The 18,679-nt window shown below is 42.9% G+C and overlaps 1 protein-coding gene across 1 annotated transcript in view; it reads left to right on the top strand.

Moving 5' to 3' along the window:
* Positions 1 to 18,679, top strand: part of Akap6 (A-kinase anchoring protein 6) — a 443,673-nt gene that overhangs the window by 215,449 nt on the left and 209,545 nt on the right. Inside the window, 1 exon segment of the mRNA XM_051145949.1 lies at positions 11,888 to 12,010. Coding sequence (XP_051001906.1) covers positions 11,888 to 12,010 — 123 coding nt within the window.

Raw genomic sequence — 18,679 nt, forward strand, 5'->3', positions numbered from 1 at the left:
ACTATTCAGGATGCACCTTCAGCTTTGTAATATGGCAGGAAACAGGCATCCTGGAGGAATCGGGGCCTGGCTAGAGTTTATAAGATGCCCAACAAAGGACCAATGGTGACAGTAAGGAAGTGAGTGAGAATTACACATGGGTTAGTATGACTTTATGTCAAATAAGGTCAGGCCAAGGCACCATATTGGAAACATCCATCTTAGCAGACTTGCCTTTGTGATGTCCGTCAGCATTGTTTATCCTCTATTCAGAAAAGGTATAGGGGGAAATCATTCCCAAAGTGTAGGCTCTATATCAAGGTTGCTCGTGATGTCAGCCCCTGCCTGAGCTGCAGGGTCTTACTGTCCAAAGCAGACTGCCTGGACCTTGCCATGTGAACAAGAAACTTTATCAGGAAAGGATGCTGCCTGTAAGTCAGGCCAGTGTGCTTTCCTTATTTCAGGCTGAAGAGTGAAGACGCTGGCTTACTTCCAGGAAGCTAGTGGGGCTGTGTCTGGCTACCACTTACTTCCAGGAAGCTAGTGTGACTGTGGCTGGTTTCCACTGACATTCATACTGTAAGAAGGAAAAATGGAAGTAATTGTGTTGTCATCTTTCTCAAATGTTTTAAGAAAAATCATATTAGCAAAGTATCACTTATAGGTGATATTCTGACCTTTTCTGCTGTGCGCACATGTGTGTGGGGGCAGGAGAGGGGGGGAGGAGAGAGAGAGAGAGAGAGACAGAGACAGAGACAGAAAGAGAGACAGACAGACAGACAGACATAGATAAGACAGACAGAAACAGAGACAGATAGAGACAGAGAGATGGAGACAGAGACAGAGGTGTATATTACAATTGGCAATGTAGTATTACACCTTTTTCCTTTCTAACTCCAAACTAAAGATGACATAGTTGATGAAACATGTTGTTTCTTATGATTTTCTTAATTTCTACAGCATAGAGAAGATTTGTATTTATATTTACAAAATATAGCTTTAGCAACCTATGTTTTTTTTGTCCTGTCATTATCCCATCTCACATTTCATATTGTTTGGTGCATACAATTGTAATTTTTAAAAAGTTTTTATTATTAATTTATTCTTGTTATATCTCAATGGTTATCCCATCCCTTGTTAAAAGACTACTAACCAGGGTCTGCTTAATAAGATATAGGATATCGTTTGCTGATACATCCTACCTGGGAAATAAGATGATAAAGAACTCCTAGAATAGTCTTTCTTAAGATATAAAAAAGAGCAACGTTCAGAAGCATAGTGGATAGGACTTTATAGCAAAGGAAATGTCACATTTGATAGGAAGAGATTTCCGAGCAGTGTGTTAGTGAGTGGAAAATTCTCTGATGCTGCATGGTTGGCAAACATGACAGCCTTGGCGCTGTGCTGTCTTCTAAACCAAGTCTCATCTTTCCCTCTAGCATTAAACTTACCTTCTATATTATTTTGAGTAAGTAACTTGACCTTTTGGTACCTCAGTTGCGTCCCCCATGGAATGTAATTACCAATCCTAGCACATGACAGAATGAGGCAAGAGGATCATGAGTCCAAGGTCACCCAGGACAACACAGGGAATTCAAAGCCATCCTGTACATATCTAGACACTATCTCAGAAGACCACTGGCCAAAAAAAAAAAAAAAAAAAAATGCATGGCATAAGGCTGTGTTTACATTTCTCCAGAGCCCCACATACTGCTTAACACACCCTTGCCTCTTTTCTTCTTCCATCCTCTAGTTGCCAAGGTCACCCTGAAGTTAGCTTTCTACATGATCCCCACCCACAGTGGTCAAGTCTGCCCCTACCCTTCCACATCTGGTGGAAGTACAGTGGCTACCCCGGGCTCCTGTACCTCTCCTTTGTGAGACTCTGGCCCCCTGCCATGACGGATGAGGTTTATATTGTATTAGAGTAGATTTTCTCCTAATTGGTCCAATAATTTTAGTTAATGCACTTCTCTGTCGTCTTAGGAAGTTTATGCAGAGAAATTTATGCGATGACTCTGTGTTCCAACAAATATAAACAGCACTCTAGTTTAGAATATTGCCACACAGCAGCCTTATAAATAATATGTACTTATTTATTTGTAAACATGAATATTTATAACATATTTATAATTACATACTTATAAATAATTTGCTCAGTAAATTTAACCAGATGGAAGGTGATTATGCCATAGTATGTATAGATCAGAACTGTCTGTCGAACTCCTGATGCATCAAAGGCACAAAGATTAAGACAATTTTGAGGCTGGAAAAGTGGCAATAAAGTGAGATGATTCCTGGGAGAGGAACATTTGAGGTAGATCTTGAAGGACAAATACAGTGAATAAATCACAAAACACTGAGAGAGTGTGCAGAAGACTCCAAAGAGCGGTTGCCTGCTACACTACAAGCAAGAGTGTGAGCCCTACAGACCACCACGTTAGCATCAGTTTGGTGCCCTCATTTTACAGCCAGAACCTGTCACTCCAAGTCCAAGATGCTTCCTAGTAGGACCTCATGGCTCCTGATCACCTTGAAAATGTATCTGAGCAGGACAAGCCAGTCCTCCTCGTCACCCAAGAGCAACAGTAAACTATGTGTAGGGCAGCACAGCTACTGGATCTTTGTTTTTAAGGTCTTGAGGGACTCTAGAGAGCTTCCTCTTCTGTGAGAGGTTGGTATATAGGAGTTCCACGATTAGCTCCGAGGCACAACCAGAACCAGTGAGACGGACGGAGCGCCAGGAGCTGGTGTGAGGAAAACTGAGTGTGCCGCATGTTTTCAGGCACACAATCCAGAGCACACAGGGTCCGCTGTTTACACTTTGCTTTCTGGTCGTCCCATCTGTGTCGCAGTCTCCAGGACCACCTGCAAGATGCTGTCACTGACTAGATCTCGCTGCTGCAGGTTTCCAAGCTCACAAACTACCTTCCTCGAGAGCTTTGATGGCTAATATGTTCCCGATCTTCCTATGAAGCACTTATGAACTTCCTCTTCCTTCTGTCAAGGAAAGGCACCTCCAACCAAATTAGGAAGTTGGCAGTTACCTCAGACTCTAAAGTCTTTTATCGTCTCTTGCCATCCATTGGTCTTGTTCATGCTACCTCCAGCATTGTCCACAATCTGCCACATCTGTCCTTGCTCACTGGGCTGGTTAGCTTTAGTCAAGTTGATGGATACTAGGACACTCTAGGAAGAGAGACCGTCAGTTGAAATATTGCCATTACATTGTCCTGTGGCCATAGATGTGGGGCATTTGATTAAATGCTAATTGACATAGCAAGACTCAATCCACTGTGGGTGTTGGTTCCCTGCGCAAGTGGGCCTGGGGTCTATAAAAGGAGTAGCTTGGCAAGCCTCAGGAAGCAAGCCCGGAAGTGGCATTCCTGGTCTCTGCTTTGGGTTCTGCTTTGGCTTCCGTGAGTGGGAGCCTGTAACCTGTCAGCCAAATAATCTCTTTGTCCCCAGGTTGCTCTTGTTCGGTGTTTTTACCTCAGCAACAGAAAGCAAACTGGAACCGGCTTTACTTGAGCCTAATCAGCCTCTTTATAGCAACCTTTGAACTGGCTTCTCTGTTCCTGCCCTTGCAGCCTGTTTCCCACACAGCAGACAAAGTGAATCTTTCAGGATTGCAATCAAATCCTCCCATCCTACAGCTTCAGTGGCCCAGTAACCACGATGGCCCTCAGGATGAACTCTGAACTCCTGAACAAGTTGCATGTGGCCCCAGTTCCTGGCCAATCTCCTTTCTCACTGTCTTCCCCCTACCCCTCCCCAGTAGGTTTTTTTTCCTCCACATATGTTCCCTGTTCCTCCCACTCCCTTGTCTTCCTTGGCGAATCATACCTATCTGACAGGAGTCGGGCTACTTGTAGTTTCTTGCCAGATGAACATCTTTCCTTGTGCCTCCTGAGCCTTTGGGGGGAATCTTTGTCAGAGGTTCTCAGACTGTGTTTACCTCTCAGAGGTGACTAAGACACTTTCAGGGGTCTGCAGAGATAAAGTTATTTTTATAGTAATACTAGAATAGAAATTGCATTTTTACTCTTTATGCTGTATGCAGTGGACTTTTCAAGAATTATCGCCATAGATTAAACTCAGAAAAGAAGTAGAAATCCAGTTGTCAGTTAAGCCAGACATTTATAGATATACTTGTAGTTAGGGACTCATAATTTTGAAAACATAGTTATTTTCCATAACTAGTTATCGTTATATTGTTACATAACACAGTATTGCCATCTTAAAAATCAACCAATACATATTTATAAATTTCTAAAATGAATATTAACAAAGCTCGAAGAAAAAAATTCTTTGGGGTTTCCTTTTTTTAAAAAATCACTTCATTGTAATGACCTCACAAATAAAAACACCACACTGCTAGATTTTACTAGCCATTCAAGCAAGCACTTGCCTAGTCGCAAACTACGCACCCCATAGATGATCTGAAACCAGAAAGCTTTGCATTTGTGTTATTACACACACACACATACACACACACACACACGTACATGCGTGCACACACGCACACATGCATGCACGTACACACACAGAACAAGGTAGAAAGGAAAAGAAAAAAAAAAGATTAAGACGGAGTTGGAAAGAAAAAGAAAAAGAAAAAAAGAGACAGAGTTGAAAAGTAGAACAACAATTAATTTCTATTTTCTTTCACAACTTGTGTATTTTTTTCCTGACCCCTGGCCTGCCTCATCTCCTTTATTGGGCTCTTTTCTAAATGTTAAGCTATATGCACACCTAACATAGAAGCATGCATGCATTTTAGGCTAGGATTCACGTATGTGAGAGGTCAAGAGCTTGTTTTCTTTCTTCTTCCTTTCTTCCGTCCTTCCTTTCTTTCATTCATTTCTGAACTTTACTTAACATTGTATTTTCTATGTTTATTCCATTTTTTTTCTAGTAGTTTCTAAGTATAAGGGAATTCTTACATCAAAGGCTTGATGTGCCTGATCACGCAGCTTAACTTCCCAATAGCCTGTGCTCTGAGCTGTTTAAAAGTGCAGGTACCTGCTCTGTGAACCCGAGGACCTGGCACAGTTTCTGATTCACTCTGAAGTCTTAATAAATAAAGTATTTCAAAAACAATCTACCTATGTACATATTTGTGGGGCTTAGTACAATGGCTAATTTAATATTTAATTCAGCTAGCCTAGTGTTACCCAATATAGAGACTAGACTAGACACAGGCGTCAGGCGAGTAGCACTGGAAACCTGGCATTATTCCCGAAGCCCTCATCTGTCTTTTCACTTTGAACCCAAAACACTGCCCAAAGGATGCCTATGACAATTTTTAAATGAGCAGTTACACTATGATGCTTGTGGGTGAGATGCCTAGGCTTTTCTGACACGACTGTCCACTGATTGTGCACGATAGGCCCCATTGTGTAACTTTCTGAAGCTCATTTCCCTCACTTGAAATTGGGGTGCCTTAAAGTGCGCAGGTTTGAAGGGGTGTTTGAAGACCAGCTGTGTGCTTTCTGTCTCTCGGCTCCTAGGCAGTGACTGCACACTCACTGAATTGCGCCCTCTACTGACTTGCTGCCTGAAGTTTTCTGGTAGTGTCCACATGTATTCTCTGCATGTGGAATTTTGCTCTCTTTTCTAAGAATGATAGCCTTGTTATTATGAAAGAGTGTAGGTTCCCCAGAGAAAGTTTAGGCTACTTAGGGAACAACTCAACAACTACATGTAACCTTTTGAGTAGCCAGAGAATTGTACAAACGCTCCATCTGTCCGCTTGTGTTCCTGTAGAAGACGGTTGATTTGCAAGATCTCACTAATTGGGAAAGCGTTTGGGGCAAACCAAACAGGGTTATAACAACATGTGCAGAGCCACACGTCAGTGTGAAGGAGCTGCCTTGTTGTTGTGTTTTCTGATAATCTTATGGGAAATCAGAAAATGACGATGAATGGTTATCCCTTTAAAAAAAAAAATGGGAGGACCGAACTGTAGATGAAAGATATCTGAAAGAAAAGAGGAGATGAAGGGAGAAGAAGAGAAAAGATAACAGGGAGTGAAGACTAAGGTGGGGGAGAGGCTGGGAGAAAAAGGAATGAGGAGAAAAAGACAAAAGAAAAGATAAGAAAGGAGAAGATGAAGAAGAGAAAGATGAGGTGGAGGAGAAGAAGGAAGAGAACTCAGAAGAGGAAGAGCACTAAAACTAAGCTGGGACAGGATTGGCTGAGCTGCGTGGTGAGGGCTAAGCTGTTGCAAGCACGTGTGGAAATAAGAGCCAATAGCAGAGGGTGTTATCGCCCTTCTTTGTCTCTTTATACTCATGAGGGTAAATCTGTCCAGATCGAGTTCGATGTGGTAGTTGAAACCTGGAAAAAGATTCCTAAATAATGATTTCATAGCTCTATGATATAAGTGAAATGCACACCACTTCTATGTCCTTGTGTCTTTATCTGTGCACTGGGGAATCTGTCATGATTCAATAATGTTAAATATTAAAATAGCTGGCATGAAGAACTGAAATATTAAGCACCTAAAGTTATGCTACTGCTCATAAAAAACAAAACAAAACAAACAAACAAACAAAAAAAAACACCTAAAATTAAACCATTTAAAGGGGCAGAGAAATGGATCAGTGATTAAGCACACTGGCTGGTTTCCAGAAGACTCAGGTTCAATTCCCAGCACCCACAGCAGCTCACAAATATTTATAGCTCCTGTTTCAGGGGACCCATTGTCTTCTTCTGGCTTTCTAGGGCAGTGCATACACATGGTGCACAGACAAACATCTATAGTGCAGGCAAAACATCTATAGACATACAATAAAAATAAATAAAAAAACTATTCAGATTGTTAATATCCTTAATCCAAAGTATGACTATGTCAAATATTTTGTACTTGAAGGCAAATAAAGACCAACTAATCTATCCAAGTTTCCCTGTAGGTTTGGGGGTGCTTGAGACAAACTCCTATCTAGAGGACCTGTAGGTTTGGGGGTACTTGAGACAATGTCCTACCTAGAGGAAGTCGGCAAATCTTTGGGCATGCAAGGTTGGTTACCTGGGAGCACCCCAGCCTCACCCCTCACAGCTGGTAAGAGTTTGCATCTGTCCGCTTTTCAGCTTCCTCCTTATGACTCAGGTGTACAGGATCTCACAGAAATCTTGTGAGGATTAAAATAAGGTTTGACAAATAAGTGCCCAGTTAATATGTATTAGTCACTGATAGTTTATTACTATTTGTAGTTTTTTTTTTCTGAAGAATTCTTTAAGCTTTTTAAAGTTGGATTTTCATGATATGTTCCAGTCTCTTTTCACTCTTAGAATCCTTGATAATTTCTTTGTATGAACAAATAGAAAACAACTGAATTCAAAGTCTCAAAGTTTTTACAGGACTCCTTCCCCACTGTAAAATAGTTATCTCTCTCTTTTCTTCCTTATTGAGGTCACTGTTAATAGGACTGGAAAGTATGTGGATTTCAACTCAGCTTCCGTCTTGTATAACCCCGAGCTCAAAAAAGAACTTCCCTATTTGTTGAATTTTAGATACCCTGTTTCCTCTCTCTCTTCAGACCTTTCTCTCTTCTCTCCTGTTCTGGGCTCTGTGAGCAGGAAGGAGTAGGTGAGTAAAGAGGCGGAGTCCCGAGAGAATTAATTTTAATCCCCAGGACTTTACCTTGGATCTCTGGGTCTGATGGCGCAGCAGCACACAGATATGTGGTTGGGAAGATAGAAACTGCGTTTGAGTGTGATTGTATGAAAATCTAAATTAGACATTTCAGACAGGAATTCTGTTTAAGAATTCTGTTCAAAAATGCATGGCTCTACATACTGGAAGGCAATCACATAAAAATCTTAGTGCATTATTTTGCTTCTAAGTGGAGGTCTAATTTACTGGTTTTCAGAGCCTAAATAAAGCTGTGCTGTGGGAAGACTGATGTCCCTGAACTGTCACTTGTTGGTGGCCTCACTGCTAAAGACTTGTTCCCAAGAATGTGGCTTTTTTTTTTTTTTAAGTTGTCAGATTTTATTCTTAAGCATTTGGGTATTAATAGAAATATCCATCAGTAGCTTCCTCACTAACCTTCAGGCTTCCTAGCTGCTCTCTCTCCAGTGGCTCACTGATGTTGGGACCAGTGAGTGCCCAGAGCAGCTGCTGCCACTCCTCAGGCTGTCGCGGGGTGGGGACTTTCCTTATGCCCCTTCTCAGCAGTGCCTAGCACAGTGTTGTATATTTATTGAACAACCGTGTGTGTGCACATACCTGTGTGTGTTCCATGTGTGTTTGCATATAGGGAAGGGTAAATTCGTGTGCAAGTGCACGTAGAGCCAGAGGTCAGTCAGGTGTCTCCATTAATACTTCCCATTTTTTTCTTTTTATTGATTCTAGGTGAATTTCACATCATACACCCCAATCCCACTCATCTTCCTGTCCCTTCCTATGCACCCCTCCACCCTTGCAACTCCTCCAAAGGAAAAAAAAATTTCAAAGCAGAAGCTGTGGTGTGTCCCACAATATACACTTTTATTCACACATCTTTCCTGGCAAATGTGCGTGGCCAAGAGTCGGTCTGTTGGAGGCCTCTGGCTCCTGCTGCGCTGTCAACACTGGATCCTCCCTGGGAGGACTCTGTTTGGATATCCTAATGTTGCCACCGTGTGCCATGTAGATCTTGCTGCTTTGGATCAACAGAATTGTCCCCTCCACCTGTCCCAGCAGTTTATAGACCAAGTATATGTTGAGGTGGGCCAACACAGGGCCCTGGAACCACTTGGAGAAAACTCCAGGTTTCCTGCCACCCACCCAAGAGTGCCCGCCTAGGGCCTCAGTTTTTGACCATCTATGGGCACAATCCCAGCTCCTAGCTGATCCATCATCAGTACTTTCCTAAGCTCTATACAATCTCCTTGCTTTAGCCCGAGTGTGTGACTTCTTTACCTCCTACCTATGAGGTCAGTGGACCCACTGGATGGCTGACTTTCCCCCAAAAACCTGCCTTTATAATCTCAATTTGGCTTGAATTGGCTTCTTGTGTAGGTGGAGAAACCTATTAATTACAAATTTCTTTTTTCTTACATAATCATTTGAATCCGATGTATCAGAGTTTAGACGTACTTTGTATGCTGCTGTCATTTCACCAACAATGATATTCATCCTTTTGTCCCAATTTCTGTATACGAGTATGCCTTGTACGTAGTAGGATCTTACTAAGTACCTAAAGGTATGATCAGTCTTTGTTGTATTATAGTTTGATTCACTACTTCAGAACTGATGCATTTTCTAGATGTTTCTCATTTCGGCATGTTATTGTTCATATTGGTCTCATTTTCCTTCACACACACCACAAAGATGTCAGCGGATCCTCTGAAAGTGAGCATTGGCTGTGTAAGTGTCAAAGTTTGCATGCGTCTGTGAGCATTGATCTCCTGGTCTTCCGAAGGGAGGGCATGTCCTGGGATGGGGGTTCAACTAGGTACCCTTGTGCACATAGACTCTTGATAGTACATGGAGGTGCCGGAACACTGGGGAAGCAGATAAACACGTCATGAACTGCACGGACTCCAGTGAAACTGCCTTGCCAGCATGCAATTCACATCCATATTCCTAGAGTCACACAGAGCAACAGCAATGGGGTGGAAAGCCAAGCGTTCCCTATGAGGAAGTGCAGCCTAGGTTTTGCTGTAAATAGGCACAGTGAGCCTTGTCATGTCTATGGTTTGATGGCTAGAGCTTTGGCATTGGCAAGAGAAGAGGCAGGAGGATGCACAGCACACGAAAACTGATGAGAATGGGCTACAGTTCAGAAGACATTTTCCAGAGACAAGACCCCATTTCTTTGATGTCATCCCCGTTTTGCCGACCAGCCAAGCTACACAGACATATCATCAAGGAAGATTTCCCAGACCCCTAGGTTTGCTAATTGCATCTCAGAAATCCCAGCTAGCCTTGTAGTCGTGGCTCTGCTAGGAAATCGGACACACATGGTTTAACTCTTTAACTAACAACTCTATGATCAGAGGCCTGGGCATTCTCATATGATTTCATTGTTTGTTATTTTGGGAGAGAGAGGGGGCTGGGGCGAGGGAGATTGATCATCTAGTATTGATTATATTTAAAATAACATACTTAACTATTTGTCTTTTGGACAACTAGTTTCCAATTAGTTTACTTCCTCACTTAATTTTATCCACAAACCAATTTATATGCACAACTCAAGTCAAATTTGACAGGAAGTGGTAGTTGACACATGTACTACAACTATGGCTTCCATCTCAGTTTTCAGGCATCTACATTGCCCTATAGGTGACAGACAATGCTTCTATAAGTTTATATGCTCACCAGAAGCTCTCTTTTTTCCCCCACAAAAACCCATTATGAGAGCACAGTGTAGTGACTTGAGTTCCACCACGCTGCTGTGCTTGCAGAAGTAGCGTGCACATCTGAGGACATCAGGTGGGAATTTGGAAAGTATTGACAGCCTGGCAGGAAAGCTTGAGGTAGCGATTATGAGCATGGAAAAACATGGGCACATCACCACCTGCGGGGGGGGGGGGGGGGCAGACTGAGATCCATCCAAGATAAGCGACCGTGCGCCTGTAACATCTCTGATCTCTCCCCTTTAGAGCAAGAATTTGTCTCTGAGCTTTATTTCTATGCTTTTCTCTTTTCTAGCCTCCTATTCCATTTTATTTTTCTAATAATCCACTAGTGACAAACTTCTGAAATGAAGAAATATGAATCTTTTAAAATTTAGGATATAATAAATAATAAAGCTCAACTTCTGAGGAGCATGACAAATAACATCAATTTGCACATATTGGTCTCGTTTTTAACCTTAGGATATCCACAGTAAGGCATTAAAATAATGATCAAAATTAATCAAAGGTTAAATAAAAGAAAAAGAAAAAGGAATGGGTTTAGTGTAAAAGGGAAACCTTTCACACATTGAGAGGAATAAACATGGAAGCCTGCCTTTGTGCCACATGACCTCCAGGTGGTGCTGTTGACCTAGCCATGGAGAGCAGGAGCCAGGCTCCGGGTATAGTTGGATTTTCACTTTTTCAAAAAATATTTTCTGTCTCTACAGATGTGTTCTTTTAAATGGTCAATAAAATTTTATAACCACTATTTGAAAAATCGCAAGATTATTGTGATTTGTGCTTCCCGGGCAGGAATATTTCTTTCCGTCCAGACATAGTCAGCCAGTCAAGTATCTGTCTGCCTTGTTCTGTGGTATCTCTTTTCTGCCCTTCCCTCCTCACGAGTACCCACAGGCACAGCCACAGACACTTGGGCTGTGGATGGGACTCATCCAGGTATCGTTAGACACGATTTACATTTAAATGTTCAGCCACAGCCGCTCAGTTCCATACACTCTGAACTGACAAGGCCATCTTTACACAAATGCCAGTGAGTGAGCTGGGAGTGAGCAAGGAGCCGCTTGTCACACACTAGAGACATTTTGTGCTCACTTATGTAGTGTATGCCACAACCTAACTGTTATCTTGGAAAGCGTTCCTAGGTAAAATCCAGGAGTAACCAGGCAGTGGTGGCTCACGCCTTCAATCCCAGCGCTCAGGAGGCAGAGGCAGGTGGATCACTGTGAGTTTAAGGCCAGCCTGGTCTACAAAGCGAGTCCAGGACAGCCAAGGCTACACAAAGAGATCCTGTCTCGAAAAACCAGAAAAAAAAAATCCAGGAGTAGAGTTTGTTTTCTATTTGGAAGGATTTGGGGCCAGGAGCAGAGGAAATGTTATCACCCAAGCAAACAAACAGAACAAACCAACCAACTACAGAGACAAAACAAACAAGCAAAACCCCAATACAGTAGGTGGAGTTACCATCATTTGGGACAAAGTTTGGAATTTGAAAGATTGACTTTAAAAGTAGTCAATCAATGTTTCTTTTATATCCTTCTTTTCCTCTCTTCTCTCACAGGCGTTCGTGAACAAGCTGGATCAGTTCATTCAGTGGCTGAATGAAGCCACGGAGACCACTGAGAACTGGACGCCCCCTAAAGCGGAGACGGATAGCCTTCGGCTGTACCTGGAGACACACTTGGTAGGCAAGATGGCTTGTGCCGTTGCTCTTTCTGTCAAGGATTTTGATGTGATGCTGGTCTGATTAGGTCCGGTATCAATTTCAGTTATCAAAAGTCATTGTATGCTAATGAATCCAAGCTTTAATGGGGTTAGTCCAAAAACTGAATATTTGCAGGCATTTCAAGCAGTAATAAGGCACCTAAGGCCTCTATATTTTAAACTGATGTTTCAAAGCATTTTCCAGAAGGGTCCATTGTGTTAGAATACCTCAGGAAAGTCTTATTAGACTTATGTCCTCCAAAGTGATGGTTAAAGATTTCTTTCCTCTTGGAAAAATAAATGAATAAAAGGGAAAATTCTGATGCCTATTCTGAAGCTTTCTGGAATTCTTGTTAAATTAATGACCCTCTCATTATTTAGAAAGTCTACTTAATCTGTTCTACACTTGGCTATTTTAATAAAATATTTAAAACGATGATCTCCATCATTTCTGCTGCCACATGGATTTTTCAGCAGATAATTAATACAACTGCCATTACACTGGGCCCCGTGCTTCGGGAAGACCAGGGAGTATTCGTGGAAAGCACTTGATGACTATGCTTGGAGTCTGTTTAAAGCAGGAATTATAGACCAGGGCACATTAGATGAACCTCAGGAGGTTTGTGCTGAACGCTTCAGATGGCCAATATCAATTATGAAGGGGTGGGAGCCACGTAGTGGAGTGTGACAAAGCACGACGGAAAAGCACGTTGTCACAGGAAATGAAAACTCGAGCTTTAAGGATCTCATCTTTATTCCTTGCACTGATAGCATAAAATTGACAAAGGTGATGAACACAAATCCTTGGGTACCCAACTGTGGGGCTGATTTCTGCCCCTCGTACAAGCTCAGAATTTGGAGTAAGCAAGCATCGTGGAGAGTTCTGTGCATGGTGGTTCACAGGAGAGACTGGAGAAGGACAAAGGAGGGACACGGAGGAAAGAACTTTAGTTTATTTAGTGCTGTGTTTTACAGCTAGTTCTATGTGATTGCAAGGAAAACAGCCTGGGCTTGCAGGCAATGCATGCAGACAGGCTTGTGGATGACCAGGGATGGCCTGGGTGGATGGTGTGGAGAAAAGCTAGTGGCCCTAAGTGTGTCTCTTGTCCTTTTTTTTTTTTTTTTTTTTTTTTTTTTTTTTTTTTTTTAAATACTGCCCTAAGCATTCAATTCCCCAGAGAATACAGTTTCCATTTTGGGGGAGGGCATTTTCATAATAGGAAGACAAAGATATTCAGTGCTTTATGATGTAAATTATATTAATTAGAATGTCAACTTTTTACTGGCATTGTTCTGACAGAAATTCTAATCTGTGTTTAAACAGGACTATATGAACTTTCTTTCACATCAAATGTGCTGTCTTAATTTTCTTGATTTAATATTTTATGGAAAACACACATTCAGCTCTTGAGGTTCCAGAGGGCACAAGGGCATACGGGTGCCTTCATTGTGGGTGACTTATTGAAAGCCAGGTGAAGCAACCTTTCCACTCAGAGCGATACGTCCCTTTGTAACTGGTGCATAGTCCTGTTTCAGCTCTGTTACAGAAATTCTTGCCTGACACCCCTGTGCTGGCCTCACCTTGTCCTAGCCCAAGGCTATAATTTTCCTTTAGGAGGGAATATTTGGTACTGTTTGGCCTTATGTACCTACACCTAACTTCATGTATCTAATGTTAATTTAAATGTTGCTAATACAATGGAGGAAGTAAGTTATTCCATTGAAATTGCCACCAGGTCTCTACTACCTTACTCTATGCTGCCTTAACAGCTGCAGAACTTCTTACAGGCAGCTGTAATGAAGCTCAGGCATCCATATCTGCCTCAAGACAACGTTCTTATCCCAGACAATGGAACCATCATTATCCATTTGCTGCGGATCACCAAAGGGTTCTTCTTGAGATACCTCTCTGGATTAGATCTGTTTCTGTCAAAGGATGAGAACCGTTTTAGGGGAACACCTATTTTTCTCTGTGACCATCTGGCCACTTTGGTTAGCTCTCCTTGTCCAATGGTGAGATACTCTGCTTTGCAGGCCAGCTCAGCTCACTGAATGTCGAGGAGTCACAGTTGCAAATTTTATTTCTGACGTTATGAATAACAACTTGTGAGCCACACTAGCCTTCTGTTTGCTGTGGAGTGCTACAGAAGTCACTGGGAATCGTAGGACTCATCACCCCAGGACAAGACTCAGCTTCTCTCTGTTCATTTTGTCCTCCTTCCCTGGTTGTCATCTGTGTCTTAGTGCATCAACTGTGTGCTGAGTTATTCTTCTTAGTCTCAAAAGGAAGCAAAAGCCCGCCTTTCTATGGAAACTGTACAAGTGAGCCTAGAGGTTCACATCTCAGCTCGGTCTGTAGAAACCATGACTGTTCCCTGACGAGGCGCAATAGGGCTGTGCAGTGTTACACAGGAGTGGAGATTGTCACACACTTTAAACCATTTTTTTTTTCCTCTAGGCTCTGTGTTTCAGTTTTTAGTCTTCAGGAATGTGAGACTTGAGAGCGATTGTCTTCTCTGGTGAAATACGTTGGAATAGCTGGCATCTTCTAATATTTACTTGTAAAGAAAAACAAATACCCAAACGACACTTGTATATTTATCTCTTGATACTTAATTCAATTAATTTTCCATGATGGTAACCAAGGGTTTTTTACCAACACAAATCAATTAAAGCTTTATAATGCCTCTCTCAGAGAGACACGGGAACTTTATTTTAGATGTAGGAAACAGTGTGAAATTGTCATGGTACACCAGCGATTTTCTACCATAATTAATCATCTGCTTGAAACCTAGCTGCTCCTTCAAAAATACAATTCTCATCTTTTTGGGAAGTGGCATTTTCAGGAAAATGTCATTCGGAGGTGGTATATTGTGAACATTGTCCATTCTACTTCTTTTAAACAAAGTTTAACGTAGCATTGTATAAGTATATTATTGGACAGACTCCCCTTTCTCTCTCTTTCTTTCACTTTTGTCCCCTTCCAAACCAGCTTTATCCAAGTGTTTGGCCAGCAACAGTTTGCATATTTTAGAGTACGAAAGTTAGCGAACTTAGACAACTGGAAAGATAAATACACTCAACCACAGTCGTGTTAGCAGCACACTCATCACGCCAAACTTCTGCAGGATGCTTTGCAATCCCCCCTTCAGCACCACGTGGCCCCCTCTGCATCCCTAAGCAACTGCTGGTTTGCTTTATACTACTATCCTTTTAGCCCACGCTTCCCCCAGTTTCACAAGAGCAAGAGCAGTCAGCGTACACTCCACTGTGGCGCAGGCCTGACCGCTATCTCGCCCAGCATATGTGTTCTTAGCAATGTCATCGTTGCTTCCGTCAGTTGTTCTGTCTGTCCTGTTGAATACTATTCCTCACGTCCACGCACCACACCTGTCTCCTTGAGTCACTGGTGAGCATTCAAGCTGTTTCCTCCACAGCCTTTCAAATTATATCTATCTAAGTAGAAGCATCATGAGCGGAAAGATCGAGAAGACCGGTCACACACCAGGGGATGTAGCTCCGTGACAGAGCGTGTGCTCAGAGATTAGCCACCTCAGATATTTTGGTTGCTTCCCTTTAGGGCAACGTTCAGGAGTAAGGCAACAGAGTAGGCCACCCTGGCCACATCCACTGTCTGTCCATGTAGGGCTGGGATGACAGCTCTCATCTCCAGAGGGCTTATAATACAAGCCTGATGCACCAAACCAGGACCACAGCCTGGGCAGCCAATCAGAGTAGCCAGGGGGGGACTACCAAAGTCCAGCCATACCAGACAGTTGGGCAAACATTGGGAACAACTAACTTACAGGCGGAGCCAGTCTTAAACTTGGAAAGTAAATTTGCATAGGCAACACACGTTATATGGAGCAAAGATCAACCAAGTGAGTGAAGATTAACCAAGTGCATGTGTCTGGGTGTTTTAAGTTTGTGGTAAGAACTATCTTATTTTGTAGCCCAGCATGTCAGTGTGTAGCACAGGCTGTCCACCAGCTTGCAATCTCACGCTTCCGTATCCTGAGTCCTGGGATAGCAGGTGCCTCCACCACCATGCTTGTCTTAAGAAGCAACATTCTTACTTCAGCTTGATACATGAGAACTGTGTAACAGAATGGTGACTATGAATTAAAGACTCAAGTTCGTATATGTGAAGCATCCATGGGTACCAGGCAGTTAGTTGGGTCCCAGTGCAGTGCTTCTCAACCTTCCAAATGCTAAGACTCGTTAAATTTATGATGACCCCCGCCCCAACCATAACATTATTTTCATTGCTACTTCATAAATGTAACTTTGCACTGTTGTGAATAGTAATTCTAAAGGTCCGTGTTTCCTGGCGGCCTCAGATGACCCCTGTGAAGGGGTTGAGACCCACAGGTTGAGACCCATCGTGTGAGTGTGTGGTGAATGAGGTTGGCTTCTCTTGGGGGCTTTCAATTGAACAGAGGCAACCACAGGTGATATGATATAGTCTTGGCTGGTAAAATTTTATAGGGTAAATGAAGGAGTTCAGATAAAAGGTTTATTGTTTTTCTTGAGATAATTAGATGCAGCTCTCAAAGGGTTTATATCATTCTGCTGGATAAAGTGAGAGCGCGTGGGCAGGGATTTCACAGGGAGAGTAAGCCAGATCAAGTGAGGGCAGCAAACCATCCGCTGTGGCTGAGACTCAGCTTCAGCCTTGCAGGTTGGCGCTGGGCAGGAAGAGAGACCAAGTGACATTTTAAATCACCAAACATTTCCCTGCGGGGGGTGGGGGGTGGTGGGGGGAGTCACTGAAGGCTTTGGCTTTGTTTCAGAATGGGAGAGTGACAGGAATCAACCACAAATCCCATGAGGGTAAGGCCAGGCTGGCATTGATTAGCCGGGTGATCATGGAAAACAGGATTGAGTAGAGTATTTGACACTCTAGCACAGACTAGCAGTTACCATGCTTCAGAAATGGGGATTTTGACTGGCTGTGTGTTGATATGACAGAAAGGTCATAAAGTGAATGGCAGTAAGATGGGTAAGGTCTAAGGAACGCCCCTCTCTCCTGTTCTCTCAGACACCAGCTCTCCTCTCTTGTTTCCTATCAGTTATTCAGAGACAGCCCCACACAGGGGCTTTGCTTTGCCCCCAGTTTATATTAGCATCAGGCCAAAAGTAGCGACTATAGGATAACTTTATCCCTTTACAGTGTTTCATCTGTGAGTATGCCATTATTTATTTTAAGCAATCCTTTATGCTATACATTTAGGTTATGTGTAGTCTTTTTCTATCTCAGATGATGCTTCTGTGCATGTGCCTAGAAATTAATCACCTTGTTTAGTATAGTATGTCGTTACATGTGGACTTTCTGGCTAAAAGGCTATGCACATTCAAAACTTTCATCTATTGCTCAAGTGTCTTTGGTGGAGATGATGTGCTCTGTGCTTGGTGCCTGAGCATGCCCACTGCACTCATGATGGTGGACCTCACTGGCACACTGTTTAGCTTTGTCCCTATGGTGGTTAGCAGGGGGATGCCCATTGTACTTCTGGCATTTTGGGTGGAATTGTCTCCCTCTCTGTTTTGCAGGAGTCATTTGCATTTCTTTCCTTGGGTCTGCCCATTCTCGTAGCCTGTTCTTTTGTGGGGTCGTTGTTACTTGTGGATTCACGTGAGCTTTTTAAATATTAAAGGAATCAATCCTTGACTGCATTTTGAATGGAAAGTATTTTTAAAGGAACCTGTCAAGAGGTCTCTTCCAAAGGAACAGGGGCACTTCAACCATTCGTGAGGGTACTTAGGCAGACCTGGGGAACCAGCGCTGGGTCTCTACTCCTGGCACAACCACACCTGGGCCCCTGTCCCAGAAAGACCAGCGTGTCCAGGGAGGGAACTCCCTTGCCTTAGAAATGAAGGAGTGAGTTTCAGATCAGAGAGTTTGTAGGTGAAGGTGAAGACTACGAACATTTGAGCAGTGAGAACAGTGGTGAGGGGACGGGAGGGATGGAGAACAGGAACAGATTAAAGGGGCAGACCAGAGCTTCACACCAACATCTGCTTCTGAGGCTCACTTGTGTTCCGTGAGAAATGTCAGCCAACATCTGTTTGCCCTGGTCTAGTCTATGGTGCTCTGCGCCACCCTCAACAGAATGTGGGTGTGACTTGGGTGCAGTGAAGACATGGAGGCTGCTGAGCAGCTCCTGGTGAGAGTGGGGCCTTCAGGCAATGCTAGGTGCAGGTGAACCAAGGTACTGTGATATCATCAGTTCACAGAGCACAATGTGTAGTGTGGGCTGAGGAAAGGCTGTTCAGCCCTCGTCTTTCACTCAAAGACATTGAGTGGAACAAATCAAACAATATGAAACAGCATAAAGTGAAAAGCAAAAACCTCTGCCCCACCCCCACCCACCCACCCCTGGCTAACCAGTGTAAGCTGTTTGTTCTTTCGAGCCCTGTAAAGTAAGAGGAGTACAGTTGAAAGTTCACGTAGGACATTCTATTCAATAACGTGCTTCCTCAGACATGTTCCCATCAGTATATGTAAATCTCGGGTGCATTTTCATAGCTCCTTGATGCCTTATCATGTGGATGTGAGGCAGCTTATTTAATTAAATCTTGTCACAATGGACATTTAAGCTGCCTCCTGCTTTCTGCTTTCTTTTCGAAACAACGTTCCGCAAACATT

The sequence above is a fragment of the Acomys russatus genome, chromosome 1, assembly GCF_903995435.1.
Source record: "Acomys russatus chromosome 1, mAcoRus1.1, whole genome shotgun sequence".
NCBI lineage: Eukaryota > Metazoa > Chordata > Mammalia > Rodentia > Muridae > Acomys > Acomys russatus.